General features: G+C 40.1%; 1 protein-coding gene and 1 pseudogene across 1 annotated transcript in view; both read right to left on the bottom strand.

The window, feature by feature from the left end:
• Positions 1–2,176: 2,176 nt before the first annotated feature.
• LOC129076252 (elongation factor 1-alpha 1-like) lies at positions 2,177–3,561 on the bottom strand (annotated as a pseudogene).
• Positions 3,562–13,137: 9,576 nt separating this feature from the next.
• The window catches only part of GUCY2F (guanylate cyclase 2F, retinal), a 135,014-nt gene continuing 123,133 nt past the window's right edge, over positions 13,138–25,018 (bottom strand). Inside the window, 4 exon segments of the mRNA XM_054580399.1 lie at positions 13,138–13,214; positions 13,316–13,348; positions 13,351–13,402; positions 13,489–13,578. Coding sequence (XP_054436374.1) covers positions 13,138–13,214; positions 13,316–13,348; positions 13,351–13,402; positions 13,489–13,578 — 252 coding nt within the window.

The following is a 25,018-nucleotide window of genomic DNA, read 5'->3' as shown; positions in this document are numbered from 1 at the left end:
CATAACAAGAAATTTATAAAAATAGAGAATATTGAAATTTTTGGAATAGGAAAACTACAAGATATGAACTTTAATCCTAGAAAAATACACTGAAATACAGACAGATATACAAACAAAGGAAAAAATAACTTTTCTGAAGTAACATAACAATCTATGACAGTCTTTTGGAATACTATCATTACAAACCATTAAAGTAATGTTGTACTTTCCAATTATAGGCATAAATGGGGCTATTTCATGTTAATATTTATTCTATGGTGTCAATGACTATAGCAACCCAAATCTGACTGAAGGGGCAGGTTCTACAGACTCACAACCAACCCAATGAATTTATTCATACCTTAGATTGCTCCTGGACCAAGGGATACCTAAAGGAACAAGCAGGCCTTGCTTCTTAACCACACCAAAGATGTCACAATTAAGTTAATTTATTAACACTTATAAAGAACCTAGCTCCATCATCTAGTTTCTTAGTGGGCTCCAAGCAATTGCTCTTCCTTTGATCTCCCATTCTAGGAAGGCATACTCATAAGAAATTCACCTGGAACTACTGCCTAGGATGAGCTCAATCACCCCTAAAGCAGCTGCAGTCAGATAATGCAGGGCAAAGCCCCTCTCTGGCTAGCCTACATCTATTGGGTGCACTACGTTACCCAACAACTCAGATTTCATGTCTCTGGAGGAGAAAGATGGTGTCAACAATCAAGTAATCAGAATGATTTCTTATCTTGTTTTGAAGCTTGCAGGCTTGGTTTTGTCCTGTCTTCCCTCACTATATACTAGAGCTCTTATTTGGATGATGGGCACAGTAAAATTATACCTAAGATGTTTTCTGAAGTCAGGCCTCTTCTCAGATATATCTGAGACTTTAATTCTATAAATAGAAATAAGGCCATGTGCTATAAACAACAAATGAATCCATTGGGCTGAGTAGAATTAGAAGTTTGTTTTCCATCCACTTAGGCCAGATCAACTTAGAAACATATGGCTATGGAAGAGATCCTGTCTGCATGGTAAAGGTGATTTAGTGACCAAGGGATCTGCATTCTTTTCTATCTCTCTGTGGACCACGATGTTACTACACTCAACTAGACCAAAACAACCCAATCCAAAGTATTGTTTCCAAGCTTGTGCCCATACATACAGTTAGCAGTCTTATTTCAGGAACTCTAAGAAGTATTCCTCAGAGCCAGGAATTGTCCTTGATAACTCAGATCTCTTTTTGACCTTGGTAAGACCAGTTGCACTTCTACTAACTAGATGGTGGACTTTAGGAAGATGGTTTCTCCTTTCTGGACCACAATATCCTTTTCCATAGTTTGGCAGGACTTATGGTCTCCAAGACCCTGCTAGCTCTATGATTCTATGTGCATATTCATTTGCTTGGAATTAGGTTACCCTGGAAAAATCTTTAGTGGCATCTGGAGCCACTCTAATTTGCAGTTAGCCAAAGTGAGAATATAGATTAATGGTCACAACTGCTCTCAGTGCCTCTCTGAAAGAGATCTACTATTACTTGGTATGCAGCAAATCCAAACTGGAAAAGAAATAAGATAGCAGAGTTTTTACAAACCACTCCAGAGAAATTCAAACAACATACAAATAACAAATATACCATGTTTTTTGAAAGATAGTTTGTGCCTATGTTTGTGGTCTACTTACCAATCATCATGACCTGAAAAGATGACATGGATCAGAGAAGGGGTGAGAGAGAATTTTGTTGCACAGATTCCATTATTTTAATGGGCTAGAAGCAATTGGCCAGATGGGAAATGTGTTTGATTAAGTCAACCACCTTTGAGACAGAAGAGGTTAAAATAAAACAGTCAATCCATTGTGTCCTTTTGTCTTACTTTTTTAATTATTTTAAATTAATGCTTACTTTTTTTCTCATTAAACTTTGTTTTAATGGGTCTCAAAATTTTGTGACAGATTTTGGTCAAGTTGTTTCCATTAAAAAGTACTGGTTTTAAAAACTAATAGCTGCCACACACACACACACACAAAACAAATGGTCCACAAAATATTCTCCTTTCCTTCTGAAGGTTTTATGATGCACTGTAATCATTAACCAGTCCTTTACTATTACACTGAAGTGGCCAATTGAGACAAACAGTTCTGAGACCGTTCTTCCACCACTGATTAAGATTGGGGTGGGAGGTATTGGGGATAATATTCATTCAGCCTTCTGAGCTTTCTGGGCAGACTTGGTGACTTTGTCAGCTCCAGCCGCCTTCTTGTCCACTGCCTTGATGATACCAACAGCAACTGTCTGTCTCATGTCACGAACAGCAAAGCAGCCCAGAGAAGGATAGTCAGAGAAGCTTTCAACATACATGGGCTTGCCAGGGACCATATCAATGATGGCTGCATCAGTGGATTTCAAAAACTTTGGGCCATCTTCCAGCTTTTTCCCAGAACAATGATCAATCTCCTTCAACTCAGCAAATTTTCAAGCAATATGAGCTGTGTGACAATCCAGAACAGGTGCATAACCAGCACTGATTTGGCCAGGTTGGTTGAGGATAATCACCTGAGCTGTGAAGCCAGCTACTTCCATTGGTGGGTCATTTTTGCTGTCACCATCCACATTGCCACAACGAACATCTTTGACAGACACGTTCTTGACATTGAAGCCCACATTGTCCCCAGGAAGAGCTTCACTCAAAGCTTCATGGTGCATTTCAACAGACTTGACTTCAGTTGTAACATTGACTGGAGCAAAGGTGACCACCATGCCAGGTTTGAGAACACCAGTCTCCACTCGGCCCACTGAACAGAACCAATACCACCAATTTTGTAGATGTCTTGGAGGGGCAGGCGCAGGGGCTTGTCAGTTGGATGAATTGGTGGCAGGACGCAATCCAGAGCTTCAAGCAGCATGGTTCCACTGGCGCTGCCATCTTTGTGGGTGACTTCCCATCCCTTGAACCAAGGCATGTTAGCACTTGGCTCCAGCATGTTGTCACCATTCCAACCAGAAATCAGCACAAATGCTACCGTGTCAGGGTTGTAGCCAATTTCTTAATGTAGGTGCTGACTTCTTTAACAATTTCCTCATATCTCTTCTGGCTGTAGAGAGGCTCAGTGGAATCCATTTTGTCAACACCAACAATCAGCTGTTTCACACCCAGTATGTAAGCCAGAAGGGCATGCTCCCGGGTCTGCCCATTCTTGGAGATCGCTGCTTCAAACTCACCAATGCCAGCAGCAACAATCAGGACAGCACAATCAGCCTGAGATGTGCCTGTAATCATGTTTTTGATAAAGTCTCTGTGTCCTGGGGCATCAATGATGGTCACGTAATACTTGCTGGTTTCGAATTTCCATAGGGAGAAATCAACGGTGATACCACGCTCACATTCAGCTTTCAGTTTATCCAAGACCCAGGCATACTTGAAGGAGCCCTTCCCCATCTCAGCAGCCTCCTTCTCAAATTTTCTGATGGTCCTCTTGTTAATCCCACCACATTTGTAGATCAGGTGACACAGTAGTAGTAGACTTGCCTGAATCTACGTGACCAATGACAACAATGTTGATGTGAGTCTTTTCCTTTCCCATTTTGGCTTTCATTTAGTGGTCGTTTTCTCTACACCTATGTTATGGCAGCAAACCCATTGCAAAAAAAAGTAATTACTGCTTACTTGTTTCAATTGAGTCCTTAAGTTACATCCAATTGTTTGATGTTGCATAGATGTGACCACCCAGTTCACCAAGTATTTGGCTGCTTACTACCTCCCACTCCTTAATTCCACTTGGATTAAGAACAAGAATGTGATGAGATGAGTAGCCTGATAATAAAGTTGTTTATACTAAGTCTAAGACAAGGTAGATGGAATGGGAGTCCTTGGAACAACACTTTTTGGTAGAGTAGCTTTTTGTAGTAAAACAAATTACAGCCCTCTGATGAGGAAGACAGCTATATGCTATCTCATCCTGCTTAGCAACAGCAAGTAAAATAAGGAACAAGTGGATCACTGAAAGCTGCCTACAATCTAAACAGGTCCATCTTCTAACATGAAAAGTATCAGTAACACTCTCATCAATAAAATAAAAGTAAAATGGACTAATTTGAGAATCAGCTGACTTAAGGTATTCTTGGTCTAGCTGTATGTTATAATAACATGCAGTAGTCTATGAAATGAGCCCAGACAGAAAAGATAAAATAAAATAAAACATCTACAGGGGTTTTGAGCAATTTTAATTTCCTATCTGCCATTCTGTGATTTTTCTAAATTTTCTATAATGAACATATATTACTGTTTAGATAAGTAAGAAAAAATCTAATAGGACTTAAACAATCCCCAATGGGATGCCCATTTTGTTAAGTTACATATGTAAAGCACAGTAAAACCTCAACAAGGAGAATACAACAAGCAGTTCATTAGCATTGGCTTTCTTTCATTTTTTTGTTTATAAAAATATTTTAGACAATGTAGTTTTAGTTTTATTTTTTTCTTTTTTTAATTAATTAATTTATTTTTTTAAAACACATTTGTCTCTGCCTACCCCCCACCACTTTCCCTTGCCCCCTCCCACCTTCCATCAGCTCTCCCCCTTTGGTTTTGCCCATGAGACCTTGCTATATGTTCCTTGACTTTCCCCTTTCCTTCCTTTTCCCCCGCCCCCCTCCCTCCTTCCCACTTGTCTCTGTTGGTTTCTTTTCCTTTCAGTGTTGCGGGCCTTATTTTCCTTACATATTTGTATTGTTGGTTAGGTTCCACTTATACGTGAGATCATATGGTATCTGTATTTCGCCCCCAGGCTTATTTTGCTCAGCATAATGCTCTCCAGTTCAATCCATGCTGTCACGAAGTTTAGTTCTTCTTTTCTTTCTGCAGCGTAGTATTCCATTGTGTAAATGTACCATAGTTTTTTGATCCAATCATCTACTGATGGGCATTGAGGTTGCTTCCAACACTTGGCTATTGTAAATTGTGCTGCTATGAACATTGGGGTGCATAGGTTCTTTTGAATTGGCGTTTTGGGATTTTTAGGGTATAGTCCCAGCAGTGGAATCACTGGATCAAAAGGCAGTTCCATTTTCAGGTTTTTGAGGAAATTCCACACAGCTTTCCACAGTGGCTGCACCAGTCTGCATTCCCACCAACAGTGTACTAGGGTTCCCTTTTCTCCACAGCCTGGCCAGCACCTGTTGTTTGTGGATCTGTTTATGATTGCCATTCTGAACGGCGTGAGGTGGTACCTCATGGTGGTTTTGATCTGCATTTCTCTGATGAAATCCTTTCAAATGTCTCTGGGCCCTCTGCATCTCCTCGTTGGAAAAGTGTCTGCCCAGGTCCTTTGCCCATTTTTTGATTGGATCGTTTGTCTTCTTGGAGTGGAGTCGAGTGAGTTCATTATATATCTTGGAGATCAAACCTCTATCTGATGTATCATTAGCAAATATATTTTCCCATACTGTTGGCTCCCTTTTCATTTGGCTGATGTTTTCTTTAGTCATGCAGAAGCTTCTTATTTTGATAAGGTCCCACTTGTTTATTCTTTCCTTTATGTTCCTTGCTTTAGGAGACATATCAGTGAAAAAATTGCTGCATGGAATACCTGAGAGTTTCCTGCTAATGTTCTCCTCTAGGACTCTTATGGTGTTGCAACTTACATTTAAGTCTTTTGTCCATCTTGAGTTTACTTTTGTGTATGGTGTCAGCTGATGATCCAATTTCAATTTTTTGCATGTAGCCGTCCAGCTCTCCCAACACCATTTGTTGAAGAGGCTATTATTACTCCACTTTATGCTTCTACTCCCTTTGTCAAATATTAGATGCCCATAGAGACCTGAGCTTATTTCTGGGTTTTTTATTCTGTTACACTGGGCTATGGGTCTGTCCTTGTGCCAGTACCAGATTGCTTTGAGTATAGTGGCTTTGTAGTAGAGTTTGATGTCCGGTATTGTGATCCCTCCTACTTTGTGTTTCTTTCTCAAAATTGCTGCAGCTATTTGGGGTTGTTTATGGTTCGATATAAATTTTTGAAATGTCTGTTCTATTTCTGTGAAATATGTCATTGGTATCTTAATAGGGATTGCATTAAATCTATAAATTGCTTTGGGTAGTATGGACATTTTGATGATATTAATTCTTCCAATCCATGAGCACAGTATATGCTTCCATTTATTTGTGTCTTCCTTCATTTCTTTCTTCAACGTTGTATAGTTTTCTGCGTTCAGGTCTTTTACCTTGTTGGTTAAATTTATTGCTAGGTACATTAGTTTTCTTCTTGCTATATCAAATGGTATTTTTTTTCTTATTTCTTCTTCTTCTATTTCATTGCTGGTATACAAACATCCCTTTGATTTCGTTGTATGCTACTGTTTAGGCAAATTCACTTGTTAGGTCGAGGAGTTTTTTGGTGGAGTCTACAGGTTTTTCTATGTACATGTCATCTGCAAACAATGATAGCTTTACTTCCTCCTTTCCTATTTGGATGCCTTTTATTACTTTTTCTTGTCTGACCGCTGTGGGTAGGACTTCCAATACGATGTTGAAAAGAAGAGGTGAAAGCAGACATCCTTGTCGTGTTCCTGATCTTACTGGGAAAGATTTTAGTTTTTGCCCATTGAGTATGATGTTGGCTGTAGGTTTTTCATATATGGCCTTTATTACATTGAGGAATGCCCCATTCATTCCCATTTTGCTGAGTGTTTTGATCCTAAATGGGTGCTGTACCTTATCGAATGCTTTTTCTGCATCTATCGAGATGATCATGTGGTTTTTGTCTTTTCTTTTATTTAGGTGATGTATTATGTTTATTGACTTACGTATATTGAACCATCCCTGCATGCCTGGGATGAATCCCACTTGATCGTGGTGGATAATCTTTCAAATGTATTCCTGAATGCGGTTTGCTAATATTTTGTTGAGGATTTTAGCATCTATGTTCATCAGCGGAATCGGCCTGTAGTTTTCTTTCTTTGTAGTGTCTTTATCTGGTTTTGGGATCAGGGTGATGCTGGCCTCATAGAAAGAGCCTGGGAGTCCTCCCTCCTCTTGGATTTCTGGGAATAGTCTGAGAAGGACAGGGGTTAGCTCTTCCTTAAATGTTTTGTAAAATTCTCCTGGGAAACAGTCCAGCCCTGGGCTTTCGTGTGGCGGGAGTTTCTTGATGACTGCTTTAATTTCCCCAGCTGATATCGGTCTGTTCAAGTTCTCTGTTTATTCCTCCTTCAGTGTTGGAAGATTATACTTTTCTAAAAACTTTTCTATTTCATCAAGGTTTTCAAATTTTTTGGCATATAATTGTTCATAATAGTTTCTGACAATCCTTTGTATTTCTGTGGTATCAGTTGTTATTTCTCCTCTTTCGTTTCTGATATTATTAATTTGGGTCCTCTCCCTTTTTTTCTTGATGACTCCGCTTAAAGGCTTGTTAATTTCATTTCTCCATTAAAAGAACCAGCTTCTGGAATGATTGATCCTTTGAATTGTTCTATTTGTCTCTATGTCATTCAGTTCTGCTCTAATCTTGACTATTTCCTTACTTCTACTTGCTCTGGGATTTATTGGTTGTTCTTTCTCCAGTTCTTGAAGTTGTAGTGTTAGGTTTTTTATTTGAAATGTTTCTATCTTTTTTAGGTAAGCCTGTATTGCTATGAACCTCCCTCTCAGGAGCACCTTTTCTGTGTCTCATAGGTTTTGGACTGTTGTCTGTTCATTTTCATTTGTTTCCAGAAATTTTTTGATTTCTTCTCTTATCTCATTATTGACCCATTCATTGCTTAATAGTCTACTCTTCAGTCTCCATGAGTTTGCAAGTTGTTGAGGTTTCTCTTTGAGGTTGATTTCCAGTTTCAAGCCCCTGTGGTCTAAGAAAAAGTTTGGTATTATATCAATTTTCCTGAATTTGCTGAGGTTTGTTTTGTGTCTTATTATGTGGTCTATCTTTGAAAAACTGCCATGAGCATTTGAAAAGAATGTGTATTTTTCTTCTTTGGGATGTAAGGTTCTATATATGTCAGTTAAGTCTCTTTGATTCAGTGTGTCAGTCATGTGCACAATATGTTTATTAATGTTTTGTTTGGAATATCTGTCCATTTTTGACAGTGGGGTGTTGAAATCCCCTACTATCAGTGTGTTGCTGTGTATATCACTTTTGAAGTCATCCAACACTTTCCTTATAAACTTGGGGGCTCCTATATTGGGAGCATATAAGTTTACAGTGTTTATGTCTTCTTGATAGATTCTTCCTTTAAGTATTATAAAGTGCCCCTCTGAGTCTCTTTTCATGGCCGTTGTTTTGAAATCTACTTTGTCTGATACAAATATGGCAACCCCGGTCTTTTTCTCTTGCCCATTTGCTTTGAATATTTTCTTCCATCCCTTTACTTTCAATCTGTGGAGGTCTCTTGCTCTGAGGTGGGTCTCTTGTAGCCAGCATATGTGTGGGTCATGTTTCCTTATCCATTTTGCTACCCTGTGTCTCTTGATTGGTGCATTTAGTCCATTCACTGTGAGAGACATTACTGATAGAAACTTACTCATCTTTTCTCTTTGTACCTGTGTTTTTCTCTTTCTCATTCTTTTCTTTCATCTTCTTTAACCAGTCCCCTTAGCATATCTTGGAGTGCTGGTTTGGTAGAGATGTATTCTTTTAGCCTTCTCTTGTCTGGGAAACTCCGTATTTCCCCTTCTATTTTAATTGAGAGCCTTGCTGGGTAGAGTAGCCTTGGCTGTAGGCCCTTGCTCTTCATGACTTGGAATATTTGTTGCCATTCCCTTCTGGCTTGTAGTGTTTCTTTGATAAGTCAGCTCCGAGGCGTATTGGGCCCCCCTTGTATGTTATTTACTCCTTCTCCCTTGCTGCCTTGAGGATTCTCTCTTTGTCTTTGATAGTTGCCATTTTAATGATGATGTGTTTTGGAGTGGACCTCCTTGAGTCCCTCTTGAGTGGGGTCCTCTGTGTCTCCTGGATCCATGAGAGCCTTTTTCTCCTCAAATTAGGGATATTTTCCTTCATTACTTTTTTGAGGAGGAAGTTCTCTATCCCTTGCTCCTCTCCTTCTCCTTCTGGTATCCCTATTATACGGATATTATTGCGTTTCAGGTTGTCCTGCATTTCCTTCAATGCCTCTTCATTCTTTTTGAGTCTTTTTTCCATTTCATGTTCTCTCTGGGAGCTTTTTTCTACCTTATCCTCCTTCTCCCTGATTCCATCCTCAGCTTCATCCAGCCTGTTTTGGATTCCTTCTTCTGTGTTTTTCATTTCAGAAATGGTATTCTTCATATCCTCTTGTGTCTTCTTGATAGTTTCCATGTCCTTTCCCAGGTTTATATAGTTTGCTGTAAGACCTGATATTTTCTCTGCATTTTGTCATAGTTATCTTTCAGCTGGCTGAGCTCATGGAGCTTCCTTAGAACCACTGTTTTGAATTCAGTATCTGATAGTTCCCTTGCCTCTATTTCATTAGCTCTCTCTGTGGGGAGTCCCCTTTTCTACTCATTTGGGGGGAACTTCTTTTTCTTCCCATTTTTGTGAGAGTCTGTTAAGTTATTTATTTATTTATTTATTTATTTATTTATTTATTTATTTATTTATTTTTGCTTCTGTTTCAATTTGGCTGTCTAGATTTCCTGACTTTGTGGATTAAACTTCTATGGTAGTAGGTGGGTCTTTTTATTTATTTTTTTCCCCTTTACTTTTCTTTCTGGGCCTGCCTCTGATGATGTCATTTGTTCACCCTATATGGCCTTGGGTCTTTTGTTTGAGCCTTCCAGGAGTCTACTGTCTGTGTCTGACTCCTGCTTTGGGCAGCTGTGTGACCCTTTCCACCAGGGATCCACTATTTCTGTGGATTGCTCTGCACTCTCCTCCCAGGTCCTTGATAGCACTCCCAGGCCCAGCAGGATCCCCCGTCCACCTGGGCTTGCACGTGCTTGCCCCAGCCCATGGGGCTTCTTCACGTCTTGCGTACTCATCTGGCCCCCTAGGCCAGCGGGCCTCCTGGCACTGGTCTGTTTAGGGTCTTCTATTGTGTGCTTTCTCCGCTTTTGGCTCCTTGTATGTGTCGCTTGCCCTGACCAAATGGAGACTACGGAAATGGGAGGAAGTCAGCTCTGGGACTCTCTGGTTAATCCTGTCTCCAGTCTCTACTCCAGGAACTCTGGGCAGCTCTGTGACCCCTTCAGCCCGGGATCCACTATTTCTGTGGCCTGTTCTGCACTCGTGGCCCGCGCGGGTCGACTTACACCTGCGCTCACTGATCTGTGCACTCCCTCGCAGGCGCCATAGGTGCCAACCTGTGGGAGGCCTTACCAGCCCGCACGAGCCCTCGCCAACCTGCGCGGTTCCACACACACACTCGCCAACCCTCGCCGGCCACTCGGCACAAGTCAGCATTGACTTTCTTTTTCAATAATCTATTTTGAGAAGAGGCACATCACAAGAAAACAAGCCATATGATGGAACTGATTTAAATCTCTGTTTGAAAACCTTCAGTTGTTTTCTAAATATTTTTTTGGGACAAGGAATATAAGCTACTTAGGAAAAAAAAAGCTGTGAAAAATATTCACAAAAAAGGGGGATATGTTAATATACAGTCCTCAACTTGCTAGTGAGATGTGTCCAAAACATTTATCAGTCAATGATTTAGTATCTGAAATGTGTTGCTCCATAGAAACAGTGTTATGTATGTGGTGGTTAGGTTTCCAGCCCAGTCCACAAAGGTTGATTTAACCTACATGGAACAGTTATATTAGAGCCCTGGCAGGGGTCCTCAGTCCTGAGGGCAGAAAAAAGGGGTGCTTTCTTCCAATATTGTGGGTTTAAGGAAAACCCAAATCAAATGTTTTGAAGTGGTAGAATCTAACCACTATTACTTTCTATTCTTAAAAACAGACAACTTCCTCATTTCCACTTGGCCCACTCACAGTGAAACTTCTTTATCCTCCTAAATATGTAGCTCAGTTACCTTCATTCTGAAATGAGTGACTGATTGCCTCTTACCCTCCAAAAGGTACATCTGTGTTTGAAAGAAGGGGATTGTCAATCTGAAATGAAACCCAGTTGGTGAAACGTTAGGGCAAGTAACTAGATGAAGTGGTAGCTTTTGGGAAGATTTGGTGAGTGGTGGATATTTGGGGACATGATGAAGGGGTTACTAGTAAGACAGCAGAGACTTGCCTGAGAGGCAGCCCCTGAAGGCAGTTCACTAAAGCTGCGCTTCCTTCCACAGCATCTTTCCTTCCTCTCTGACTCCACAGGGCTATCTAAAAGCCTCACGTTTTCCCCTAACAGCTCCCATTATTGTGGCAGTGGGTGACAGGCATTCATAGTTATTGTGGGTCTTTTCTAAGTTGTATCTATCACATTGAAAGACAGGAAACATTCTGAAATAGGTAATATTACTGGGTGACGTCAACATAGGATATTTAATGAGATAAATGAGATGTATTGGAGGCCTTGGGTTTTTGGGGTTTTTTTTTTTGTTTGTTTGTTTTTCTTTTGAGAGGGAGGAAAAGGAGAGAGGAAGAGAGGGAGAGAAACATCATTGTGTGGTTGCCTCTTGCATGCCTCCAACTGGGACCTGGCCTGCAACCCAGGCATGTGCCCTGACTGGGAATTGAACCAGCAACCCTTTGGTTTGCAGGTCGGCACTCAATCCACTGAGCCACACCAGCCACAGTGGAGCTCTTGGATTTAGTACCTGCCTTCTTAAATTTGTCTAGAGTGCTCTTCTTAAGAATTTTTGTGATTTGCACAGCCTACCAAGGCCACTATGGTTAATTAACATGCTGATCAAAGCACAAGCGCTAATGAGGCTGGGATCAGAGGTCAGATCTACTTTTGGTCCAAATCACTTCAATCTGTTCCATATACCCACAGCCCACAGAAGCCTGCCTTCTGTCAGGGAGCTCCAGATGAGTGAGTGTAAATGGCCTAAGCCACATCCACTTGTAATGCTAGGAAAGCACTTCCAAGCACAGTCAATGATGGTGAGTCAGCTACAGATTCTTCTCCTGTAAACTCCAGCACATTCTTAGAAATGGATGAGCTTTTTCTATAGTGCCTACAATGCCTGCACCATCCTGCCAAAAGAAAAACTCTTCAAGAGATTCCAAACCCTTTCCTGCTGTGTGAGAGAGAGACAGAAAGGCAGAAGGAGACAAAAACTGAGACTGAATCTGAGACTGAAACTGACTGTGTATTTCCTTCCCCACAGGAAATAATGTTCCTGCTAACTGGGTGAATGTATGTCCTACCTGCTATCTGCCTGTATTAGTCAATAGGAAAGGACAGAGCCAGGCCCCAGGTGGCAGCATGGCAGGGGAGCTGCATGCTCAGTACAGAAGACTTTCCTAAGCATAAATGTTATAATTTATAGAGAGTACTGGTGATAGTTGCAGAAATGAAGATGCACTGGGTTTCCCTAGGAGAGAAAGTCATAGCTGATAAAATCAACTGAGGCTAGTGGAAAAGTAGCAAGAACATGGATGCCTTTGCTAGTTGTTGCTAGAATTGGGATTCCTCTAGAACATGCTAAAAAAAAAGTGAATAGGATTTTGTGGAGATGCCCTAATGTTTACTTTAAAATCTTGTGATTTCCAAGGTTATGTGGAGGGAGCTATGGATCCAGGGGTGAAAGTCCCCATGAAAGAGAGAATAAGATAGCAAGATAAAGAATAAAAGAAATACTGACAGGGGCCCAAGAAAACAATGGATTCCTTACAGATAAAAACATTAGAATTCTTGATAGTTAGACTGTTGTTACAGCTTCCAAATCATACTTTTCTAGTAGAAGTGGAGGGATGGGGGAATTGGCCTGAAGCCAAACAGTCAAAGAGTAGCCAGTATTAGTTTGGTTGGCAATGCCAGCCTTGGAAGGGATCGGTTAGTGCCTCCAGAGGAAATGACATAAGCATTCCCTCAAAGATGGTCTTGCCAATAGATCCCAGAAAAAAAAAGGGGTTGTCGCAATATAGCTGTGTTGCTTAGATAGATGTGAGTCTCTGAAAACTTGAGGTGGCTCACAATGTGGCCCACATGCTTGACAATAAAAGAGACGGGTGCTCCTGCCTGATAGCTGAATACCAAGGCCAGCCTTGTTAACATTCAAATGTGTTATCAGTGCAGGAGGCAAGGGCCTCTCTCAAGCCAGGGAAGCTGAGCTCCCTCAGATGCAGCTCACTCTGCAGCAAGCCTCCTCACGAGGTTTTTGCATATCTTAGCCAAACTTGGAAATTCACCAATTCCATCCCGCTCTGCCAACAGAGTGTAAGCTGAGAATGGCACTCATGCCAAAGGAAGCCCCAGCTTTGAAAATATGGCAAACTCCTGTGTTTTGTTTTCCTCTGGTCATTACCTTGTGGTTTGTTTCTCATCAGTTGCCTCTCTGCTTTCTTCTTTGGGAGGCTGCGATCTCTACTGGTGGCAGTCCATGGCCCACTTGCTTTCAGGGTAGGAGAGACACAAAAATAGTGAAGAAAGTGTGGTAGAGCAGGACATAGGAAGACTCTAATAAAGTATGAACTCCACTTACCCATCTTTTCCCACTGCTGGGAGCACAAGAAGGGACTTTGTGAAGCCTTTTTTTCCAGTTAACCGAAGGTCTTCCGCTCCTTTGCCCTTATTATAGAAAATATGAAAAATATTAAATATATTATAAACCTAAAGAAGTCCTTCTTGCCAATAGGGTACAAGCATTCAGTTTGTTGCAGAAGTTGCCTCTGATTTCCTTTAATCATTAATTTTGGAGCCTTCTTTCTTACAAGGCTTGCTTGCTATATATACCTGAGGTTCAGGCAAGCTCCATAAGATGCCACAGCAGCTAGATGAAAAGTAAACACCATTTCAAGCTGTCATCCAGATGTTTTGTCTACCCTTTTCCATGTAGCTCTATTTTCAAGAATGTGTGCCTGTTTAGCTTCATAACAAGCAAACATCTGGATGCTCAATTGAAGATTGTGTTTGTCATTTTCACCCTAAACTTTTGACATTAGGCAACACATTGTATTTTGTATCTGGAATAAATACATTCAGAGCTTACCTCCCCCTAACACCCCACCCTCCAACAACTCCCATAAAACAAAAAAAAATGAATAGAAATGAAGGGCAAGCTGTGCAACTTTGTTTTTAAGCCCAGGGTATCCTGGCTGCTTTTATAATTCTATATTTCTGCAATGTTTTTTTCATCTTGCCAGCAGATTCTTACAGGCAGAGAGAGACCCCAGAGAAGCCTCTATTGCCCAGGTCAAGAACCATAGAGCTGAGAAGAGAAAGGGAATGTAAATTCAAGCTGGTCATCCCAAAGCCTGAGTGATGACCTCAGAGGAGCCACATTTTCAACCTCTGCTCTGTCCTCTTTTTTTTCCAATAAACTCTCCTCTCAATTAATTTCTCTTTCCTCCTTTCAAAACTCTTTTGTCTGTCCTCTAATTTCCTTCAATACATGAGGAAAAAAATGTGTTTATTAAGACTGAGGAAAGTAATGGGATGTGTTTCCAATTATTTAATCTGAAATATGGTCTTATTTTCAGCAGATCTCATTTGGAACAGTTCTAAATTCTTTAACTTAGAAATTTAAATTAGGTTTTCCCTTTTTAAATATCAAATCCATTGCTCTCTATTTTTATATCACATATACATACTCCTTAACAATAATAACAATAACTATAATAATAATTAGCACATTTAATTGGAGGATCTCAACACATTTTGCAATTATTTGGTTAAAGGCTCTGGATAAGCCCTTGATCAAGTAAGTAGAAAGAGAATACCACAACACCCAACTACCATTATTATCTGGCAACCAACCTAAAACTCAAATAATTGGACTGTTTGAAGCCACTCTGCTTTCAGAAGAGGTGAACAACTTGAAAATATTCTCACATCACTCATTTTTACAATTATTCCATCCTTACTGTACCAGGTTGGAGAATATAGAAATGGCTCTGTCCTTAAAGACTTCAATGTAATTAAATAAAAACAACTATCAGGCCATGTCTTAAGCTCTAAACACAAGCCCAACTCTTCTGCTGCTTAAGATTTTACCTCACAGTATCTAGTACAATGTTTTGTATAAAGCAATTGCTCAGTAAATAAACAGACTATTCCATTAACTAGAGCTCCCAACTCTTGAGCACTTGGTATGTTCAAGATATCATAGGACCTCATTTTGGTAAAACATACTCTTAAAGCTCAAAATTGAGGACCCTAACCCCCAGCCATATTTGACTGTCTTGAAATCTACAAGCTATCAAGACAGCATGTCAATCCCCAAGGGAGCTTTGTAGATGCTAGGATTGACCAGATATTTCAGTGAGTCCTGGGACACACTGGGATGAGAAAACTAATAGTTAAAAAAGAAGATGGGAGCATAATAGCCTCGGGCAATCTTTCAAATCTAAGCATACAGGGGAGAGGGGAAGGATCCATGGGAGCAGTGGATTAGGTAGTAGTTTCACTTACATCCTCCTAGACCAAACTGGAATTACAACTAAAATATAGAGTAATCAACCTGAATAATTAACTGAAGACTAGTGGAAGAGAAAGTTTATAACAAAGAATTTACAGAAGTGACATTGAGAGTGGTAGGAAGGGCACAGACATGAAAAAAGCTGGCCCTGTTTCCTCAAGCTATAGCTGAAGTTCCAGAGGGATATCTCAGCTGGAGGGAGGTTCCCCCTGAGAAGCACAGGGCCTCAACCCCAGGCCAGGATCCCCAGCCCAGAGCCCCAGAGCCAGGAAGAGGTGTCCACGTAATATCTGGTTGTAAAAATCAGTGAGGATTCTGTCTGCCAGGGGAAGGCAGAGGGCTGCTAGAGACACAGGCACCTTCTGAAAGAGCCAACATACAAAATTTCAATCATAACAACTCACTCTGGGCTTCTATGGAAGGAGGGAAAAGCAGACTAGAGTTACATGAGGAGAGACTGTGGTCTGTGGCTCTAGAGAGAGAGCTGAAAGGACAGCCACGAGGATCCCTGTACTGAGTGATTTTCCCATACAGCAGAGGACATCTTTCTAGGGTGCAGCACTCCTTTCCATGCATAATCAGCCTGTGGGAAAGCAATAGTCCACCGTCTGGACTCCCACTTGCCCCACCCTGTCAAGCTAATGCTATACTGAGGAGTATACCAGAGGCTCTTTCAGTAACTGAGCCTAACAGGCAACTGGCAAGAGAAGGCAAATCACCTCAGGGTGCCTTGGGATTTTACTGACCTGCACCAGGCCTGATGTCGGTAAAATTCAGCCTCATTGTGCAGTTTGGTCCTCTCTGTATACATCCAGGCCCAGCAGAGACAACTACAAATGGTGGATTACTTGTAGCTCCAAACAGGTTTCTAAGGGCAAGACACAGGCAATGCCTTACATTGGACTGCACCAAAGTTCCTCCCAAGAGACCCAGAAACAATGCACCCAATGGCCAGCTTCAGAAAACATTAGAGCAGGATCCAATAAGCTTCAAAAGCAGAATATCCAAAGGGTGAACTAAGCAGGCACAAAATCCTGCTGAGGTTAATTCCAATTTTCATTATCAGCATCTGCACAGCAGCACACATGCCGTGGTCAGGGTTGAGCCTCACAGTCAGCCAGCCTGAAGCTGGATCTCATGCACGAAAGGGCTAATAACAATCAAGACTCAGTTACAACAGCAGGGCCCACAAAAATCCACACGAGGGTCATTCTTGGAGCACTCAGCTCAGGAGATCAAGGAGACTGTACCACTGGACCCCAGGGGACACATACTACATAAAGCCAATGAAGGATGGGAATCATAGGAAACCTATTTAATACATAGAAACAAACACAAAGAGGCAGGCAAAATGAGGAGACAAATAAAAAGGACAAAAATGAAAGAACAGGAGAAATCTCCAGAAACAAAGACTTAAATAAAATAGAGGCAAGTAATTTAAACTAATGGATATAAGGATGCTCAACAGCATGAAAAAGGATATTAAAACCATTAAAAAGAACCAATCAGGATGAAGAATACAATATATGAAATGAAGAAAACACTGGAAGGAATAAACAGTAGGTTGAATAAAGCAACAGATTGAATCAATGATTTGGAAGACAAGGTAGAAAACAACACCCAATCTGAGCAGTAAAAAGAAAAAAAGAATATTGAAAAAAGGAGGATAATTTAAGAGACCATTGGGACAATATGAAGCATAACAACACTTGTATCAGAGTCATACCAGAAGGAGAGGAGAGAGAGCAAGGGATTGAGATCCTATTTGAAGAAATAATGACCCAAAACTTCCCAACTTGGTGGAGGAAAAAGACGCACAATTCCAGAAAGTGGAGATTCCCAACCAAGATAGACCCAAGGACACCAAAATCAACACATATCATAAGTAAAATAGCAAAGATCAAGGATGAAAAGAGAAAAATAAAAGCTGCAAAAGAAACACAGTTCATTACCTAAAAGGGAGCTCCCAAAATGGACTTTAAAAAAAAGGCTATAGTCAATGAGCTCAGTGAGAATTACCAAAAACTACAGGGAAACTACAAGGAACTTACTGAAAACTATAACAGCATGAAAGAGGACATGGAAACTATCAGTAAGAAACAAGAGTAAATGAATAATACAATTTCTGAACTGAAGAACACAGTAGAAGGAATCAAAAGCAGGCTAGATGAAGCGGAGGATTGAATCAATCAGCTGGAGGACAAGGTAGGAAAAAGCTCCCCAAAAGAGCAAGAAATTTAAAAAAGACTCAAAAAGAATGAAGAGGCCTTGAAGGAAATTCAGGACAACCTGAAATGTAATAATATCCATGTAATAGGGATACCAGAAGGAGAAGAAGAAAACGAAGGGATAGAGAACCTGTTTGAAAAAGTAATAATGGAAAACTTCCTTAAATGGAGGAGAGAAAAAGTCACACAAGTCCAGGAAGCCCAAAGGATCCCATTCAAGAGGAACCGAAAGAGGCCCACTCCAAGACACATCATCATGAAAATGGCAAATACGAAGACAAACAGAGAATCCTAAAGGCAGCAAGGGAGAAAAAGGTAGTAACATAAAAAGGAGCTCCAATACTGACTTCTCAACAGAAACACTACAAGCCAGATGGGAATGGCAAGAAATATTTCAAGTAATGAAAAGCAAAGTCCTGTAACCAAGACTCCTCTACCCACCAAGGCTCTCAATTAAAATGGAAGGCAACATAAGGAGTTTCCCAGACAAAAAAAGGCTAAAAGAATACACCTCTACCAAACCAACACTACAAGGTATGCTAAAAGGACTGCTTTAAGAAAATGAAGTAAAAGAGTGAGAGAGGTACAAAGGGAAAAAATTGAATAAGTACCTATCAATAATAACTTTAAATTTAAATGGATTAAATGCTCCAAACAAAAGACATAGGGTAGCTGAGTGGATAAGAAAACGTGACCTGCACATATGATACCTACAAGAACAAAGTACCTACACCCACTGAAAGTAAAGGGATGGAAAAAAATATTCCAAGCAAATGGACAGGAAAATAAAAGCAGGGCTGTCAATACTTTTATCAGACAAAATAGATTTCTAAACAAAGGTCATAAAAAGAGGCCCAGAAGGACACTTCACAATATTCAAAGGGAGAATCCATCAAGAAGACATAAACATTGTAAACATATATGCACCCGACACAGGAGCACCCAAATATATAAGGAAAATCTTGGACGACTTCAAGATACAACAGCAACACACTGATAGTAGGGAACTTTAACACCCCACTGTCAAAAATGGGTAGATATTCCGATCAAAATATCAACAAGGATATTGTGGAACTGAATGACACATTGGATCAAATGGACTTAACTGACATATATAGAACCTTTCATCCAAAAGAAGCAAAAGACAGGTTCATTTCAAATGCACATAAACATTTTCAATGATGGCTACATTATATGACACAAAACAAGCCTCAACAAATTCAAGAAAATGGAAATCATAACAAGCATTTTCTCAGACCACAAGGGCTTGAAATTAGAAATCAGCCTCAAGGAAAAAAACAGGAAAACATTCAAACTCATCAAGACTAAAGAGCATGCTATTAAACAATAAATGGGTCAATAATAAGATCAAAGAAGAAAACAAAAGGTTTCTGGAAACAAATGAAAATGAACACACCACATTCTTAAGCCTGTGTGACACAGAGAAGACAGTCCTGAGAGGTAAGGTCATAGCAATACAAGCCTACCTAAAAAAGATAGAAACATTTCAAATAAACGTAACCTTCCAGCTTCAAGAACTGGAGAAACCACAACAAATAAAGCCCAGAATGAATAGAAGGGAAGAAATCATCAAGATCAGAGCAGAATTAAGTTACATACAGACTAAAAGAACAATTTAAAGGATCAACCAATCCAGGAGCTGGTTCTTTGAAAAGATAAACAAAATCAACAACCTTTAAGGAGACCCATCAAGAGAAAAAGGGAGAGGAGCCAAATAAAGCAAATCAGACATGAAAGAGAAATTAAAACTAATATCACTGAAATACAAAGGATTGTATGAAATTCATATGAACAATTATACGCCAAAAATTTTGAAAACCTGGGTTAAATGGACAAATTTCTAGAAAAATATACCTTCCAACACTGAATGAAGAAGCAGCAGAAAGTCTCAACAGACTGATAACAGCTGGTGGAATTGAAGCAGTAATTGAAAAATTCCCAGCACACAAAAGCGCTGGACCAGATGGTTTCACAGGAGAATTTTACAAAATATTTAAGGAAGATCTAACCCCTGTCCTTCTCAGACTATTCCAAAAAATCCAAGAAGAAGAAAGAATCCCAAACTCTTTTTATGAGGCCACCATCATCCAAATCCGAAAACCAGATAAAGCCACAACAAAGAGTGAAAACTACAGACCAATATCGCTGATGAACATAGACACTAAAATCCTCAACAAAATGTTGGCAAACCGAATCCAGCAATGCATTAAAAAGATCATCCACCATGATGAAGTGGAATTCATCACAGGGATGCAAGGATGGTTCAATATTCACAAATGAATCAACGTAATACTTCACATAAACAAAAGGAAAGACAAAAATCACATGATCATATCAATAGATGCAGAAAAAGCATTTGATAAGGTGCAGCACCCACTTATGATAAAAACACTCAACAAAGTGGGAGGAGATGAAGCATACCTCCACATAATAAAGGCCAAGAATGAAAAATGTACAGCCAAGATCATACTCAATGGGCAAAACTAAAAATTTTCTAACTGCAATTGGGAACAAGACAAAGTTGTCTGCTTTCACGACATCTATTCAACATAGTATTGGAAGTCCTAGCTCAAGTGGTCAGACAAGAAAAAGAAATAAAAGGCATCCAAATTGGAAAGAAGGAAGTAAAAGGTGGTCATTGTTTGCAGATGACATGATAGTGTGCATAAGAAACCATGTAGACTCCACAAAAACTACTCGACCTAATAAGTGAATTTGGGAAAACAGCAGGATATAAAGTCAATGTACAGAAATCAAAGGCACTTTTGTACATCAACAATGAAATGCCAGAAACAGAAATCAAAAAATAATTCCCAATTGCTATAGCAAATATAAAAAGAAAGTACCTTGGAGTAAACCTAACCAATGAGGTAAAAGACCTGTACTCAGAAAACTACACAATGTTGAAGAAAGAAATTAAGGAAGACACAACTAAATGGAAGCATATACCATGTTTATGGCTTGTAAGAATTAACATCATCAAAATGTCCCTACTACCCAAAGTGATTTATAAATTCATTGCAACCCCTATTAAAATACCAATGATATATTTCACAGATATAGAACAAACTTTTCAAAAATTTATATAGAACCATAAATGAGACTGAACAGACACAGCAATTTTAAGAACGAAGAACAAAGTAGGAGGGATCAAAATAGCTGATATGAAACTATGTTACAAGACCTCCGTAATTAAAGCAGTCTGGTACTGGCATAAGAACAGACACATAGATCAATGGAATAGAATCGAGAGCCGAGAAATAAACCCATGTCTCTATGGTCAATTAATATTTGACAAAGGGTGCAGAAGCATAAAATGGAGTAAAAATAGCCTCTTCAACAATGGTTTTGGGAGATCTGGACAGCTACATGCAAAAAAAAAAAAAAAAGGAAAGAAACATGACCACAAACTTATACCATACACAAAAATAAACTCAAGACAGATGAAAGATTTAAATATAAGTCACAACACCATAAAAGTCCTAGGGGAGAACATAGGCAGGAAAATCTCAGATATTCCATGCAGCAATATTTTCAACACTATGTCCCCTAGAGCAAGGGACATAAAGGAAAGAATAAACAAATGGGACTCCAACAAAATGAGAAGTCTGCACGGCTAAAGAAAACATCAGCAAAATGAAAAGAGAACCAACTGTATCAGAAAATATATTTGCCAGTGATACCTCGGGCAGGCGTTTGATCTCCAAAATATATAAAGAACTCACACGACTCCACTCAAGGAAGACAAACAATCCAATTAAAAATGCTCAAAGGACCTGAACATACACTTCTCCAAGGAGGACATACACAGGGCCTAGAGACATATGAAAGGATGCTCTGCATTGCTAGCCCTCAGACAGATGCAAAATAAAACCACAGAGAGATATCACCTCATAGGAGTCAGAATGTCCATCAAACAATTAAATAGTAAGTGCTGGTAAAGATGTGGAGAAAAGGGAAGCAAAGTACACTGTTGGTAGGAATGTGGACTGGTGCAGCCACTGTGGAAAACAATTTGGAATTTCCTCAAAAAGCTACAAATGGAACTGCCATTTAACCAGACAACTCCACTGCTGGAATTATACTCTAAGAATTATGAAACACCAAAAAAAAAAAAAAAAACCCCACCCAGTGTAGGCGCACGCCCTTGCGACAAGAGACCGGCGAGGGTTGGCAAGTGTGTCTGTGACCCGTGCGGGCTGGCGAATGCTTGCACCGGCCAGCAAGACCTCCCACAGATTGGCACCGATATGGCTGCGAGGGAGTGCATAGAGTGGTAAGGGCAGGCGTAAGTTGACCCATCCGGCCCATCATTGCGGAGCGGTTCACAAAATTAGTAGATCCCGGGCTGAAGGGGTGAGGGAGCTGCCCAGAGTCCCTGGAGGAGACACCGGAGACAGGATTAACTGGAGAGTCCTGGTGCTGACTTCCTCCCATTTCCGTAGTCCCCATTTGGAGAAGGCAAGCAATGCACCCAAAGAGCCAAAAGCAGGGAAAACACACAATAGAAGACACTAAACTGACCAGTGCCGGGGAGCTCGCTGGCCTGGGGGGCAGACGAGTATGAGAGGTTGCGAATAAGCCCCCTGGGCTGGGGCAAGGACTCGTGAGCCCAGGCAGGCGGGGCATACTGCCAGGCCGGGAAGCGCGATCATGGAGCCAGCCTGAGACTGTTAAGCAATCCCAAAAAATAGTCCAGACCTGAACAAAGGGGTCACAAAGTTGCCCCAAGCAGGAATCAGACACAGACAGTAAACTCCTGGAAATCTCAAACAAACAACCCAAGGTCATATAGGGTCAACAAGTGACATCATCAGAGGCAGGCTCAGAAAGAAAAGGGAAAAATAAATAAAAAAATAAATAAAAAGACCCGCCTACAATCACAGAAGTTTAATTCACAAAGTCAGGATCTAGACAGCCCAATTGAAGCAGAAGCAAAATTAAATAAATAAATATAACTTAATGGACTCTCACAAAAATGGGAGAAAAAGAAGTTCCCCCCAAATGAGTGAAATAGCGAACTCCCCACAGAGAGAGCTAAATGAAATAGAGGCAAGGGAGCTATTAGATATTGAATTCAAAACAATGGTTATAAGGAAGCTCCATGAGCTCAGCCAGCTCAAAGAGAACTATGAGAAACTGCAGAGAAACTATCAGGATCTTACAGCAAACTATATCACCCTGGAAAAGGACATAGAAACTATCAAGAAGACACAAGAGGATATGAAGAATACCATTTCTGAATTGAAGAACACAGTAGAAGGAATCCAAAGCAGGCTGGATGAAGCCGAGGATCGAATCAGTGAGATAGAGGATAAGGTAGAAAAAAGCTCCCAGAAAGAACTAGAAATTGAAAAAAGACTCAAAAAGAATGAAGAGGCATTTAGGGAAATGCAGGACAAGCTGAAACGCAATAATATCCATATAATAGGGATACCAGAAGGAGAAGGAGAGGAGCAAGGGATACAGAACCTCCTCAAAAAAGTAATGATGGAAAATTTCCCTAATGTGAGGAGAGAAAGTTTCTCATGGATCCAAGAGGCACAGAGGACCCGACTCAAGAGGGACTCAAGGAGGTACACACAAAGACACATCATCATTAAAATAGCAACTATCAAAGACAAAGAGAGAATCCTCAAGGCAGCAAGGGAGAAAGAGAAAGTAACATACAAGGGGGCCCCGATTGCCCAGGAGCTAACTTCTCAACAGAAACATTACAAGCCAGAAGAGAATGGCAACAAATATTCCAAGTCATGAAGAGCAAGGGCCTACAGCCAAGGCTGCTCTACCCAGCAAGGCTCTCAATTAAAATAGAAGGGGAAATACGGAGTTTCCAAGACAAAAGAAGGCTGAAAGAATACATCTCTACCAACCAGTACTCCAAGATATGCTAAGGGGACTGGTTTAAGAAGATGAAGGAAAAGATTGAGAGAGAGAGAGAGGAACACAGGTACAAAGAGAAAAGATGAGTAAGTTTCTATCAGTAATTTCTCTCAAAGTGAATGGACTAAATGCACCAATCAAAATACACAGGGTAGCTGAATGGATAAGAAAACGTGACCCACACATATGCTGCCTACAAAACACCCACCTCAGAGAAAGAGACCTCCACAGATTGAAAGTAAAGGGATGGAAGAAAATATTTAAGGCAAATGGGCAAGAGAAAAAGGCCAGGGTTTCCATACTTGTATCAGACAAAGTAGATTTCAAAACAAAGGCTATAGACAGAGACCCAGAGGGGCACTTTATAATAATTAAAGGAAGAATCTATCAAGAAGACATCAACATTGTAAACTTATATGCTCCCAATATAGAAGCCCCCAAGTTTATAAGGAAATTGTTGGACGACTTCAAAAATGATATAGATAGCAACACACTGATAGTAGGGGATTTCAACACCCCACTGTCAAAAATGGACAGATCTTCCAAACAAAACATTATTAAACATATCGTGGCGCTGAATGAAACACTGAATCAAAGAGACTTAACTGACATATATAGAACCTTACATCCCAAAGAGGAAAAATACACAATCTTTTCAAATGCTCATGGCAGTTTTTAAAGATAGACCACATGATAGGAAACAACGCAAACGTCAGCAAATTCAGGAAAATTGAAATAATACCAAACGTTTTCTTGGACCACAGGGCATTGAAACTGGAAATCAACCTCAAAGAGAAACTTGAAAAACTCGCAAACTCCTGGACACAGAACAGTAGACTATTAAACAATTAATGGGTCAATAATGAGATAAGAGAAGAAATCAAAAAATGTCTGGAAACAAATGAAAATGAACACACAACAGTCCAAAACCTAGGGAACACAGCAAATGCGGTCCTGAGAGGGATGTTCATAGCAATACAGGCTTACCTAAAAAAGATAGAAACATTTCAAATAAAAGTTCTAACACTACAACTTCAAGAACTGGAGAAACAACAACCAATATATCCCAGAGCAAGTAGAAGGAAGGAAATAGTCAAGATTAGAGCAGAACTGAATGACATAGAGACAAAAAGAACAATTCAGAGGATCAACCAATCCAGAAGCTGGTTCTTTGAAAAGATAAATGAAATTGACAAGCCTTTAAGCAGACTCATCGACAAAAAGAGAGAGAGGACCCAAATTAATAATGTCAGAAACGAAAGAGGAGAAATAACAACTGATACCACAGAAATACAAATGATCGTCAGAAACTACTATGAAATATTCTATGCCAAGAAATTTGAAAACCTTGATGAAATGGAAAAGTTTTTAGAAAAGTATAATCTTCCAACACTGAAGGAGGAAGAAACAGAGAGCTTGAACAGACAGATAACAGCTAGGGAAATTGAAGCAGTCATGA

This window comes from Pteronotus mesoamericanus, unplaced genomic scaffold (genome assembly GCF_021234165.1).
Source record: "Pteronotus mesoamericanus isolate MK-2021 breed Mesoamerican mustached bat unplaced genomic scaffold, CSHL_Meso_final contig_58, whole genome shotgun sequence".
NCBI classification, from domain to species: Eukaryota; Metazoa; Chordata; class Mammalia; order Chiroptera; family Mormoopidae; genus Pteronotus; species Pteronotus mesoamericanus.
This window is presented reverse-complemented; position numbering and strand designations above follow the sequence as displayed.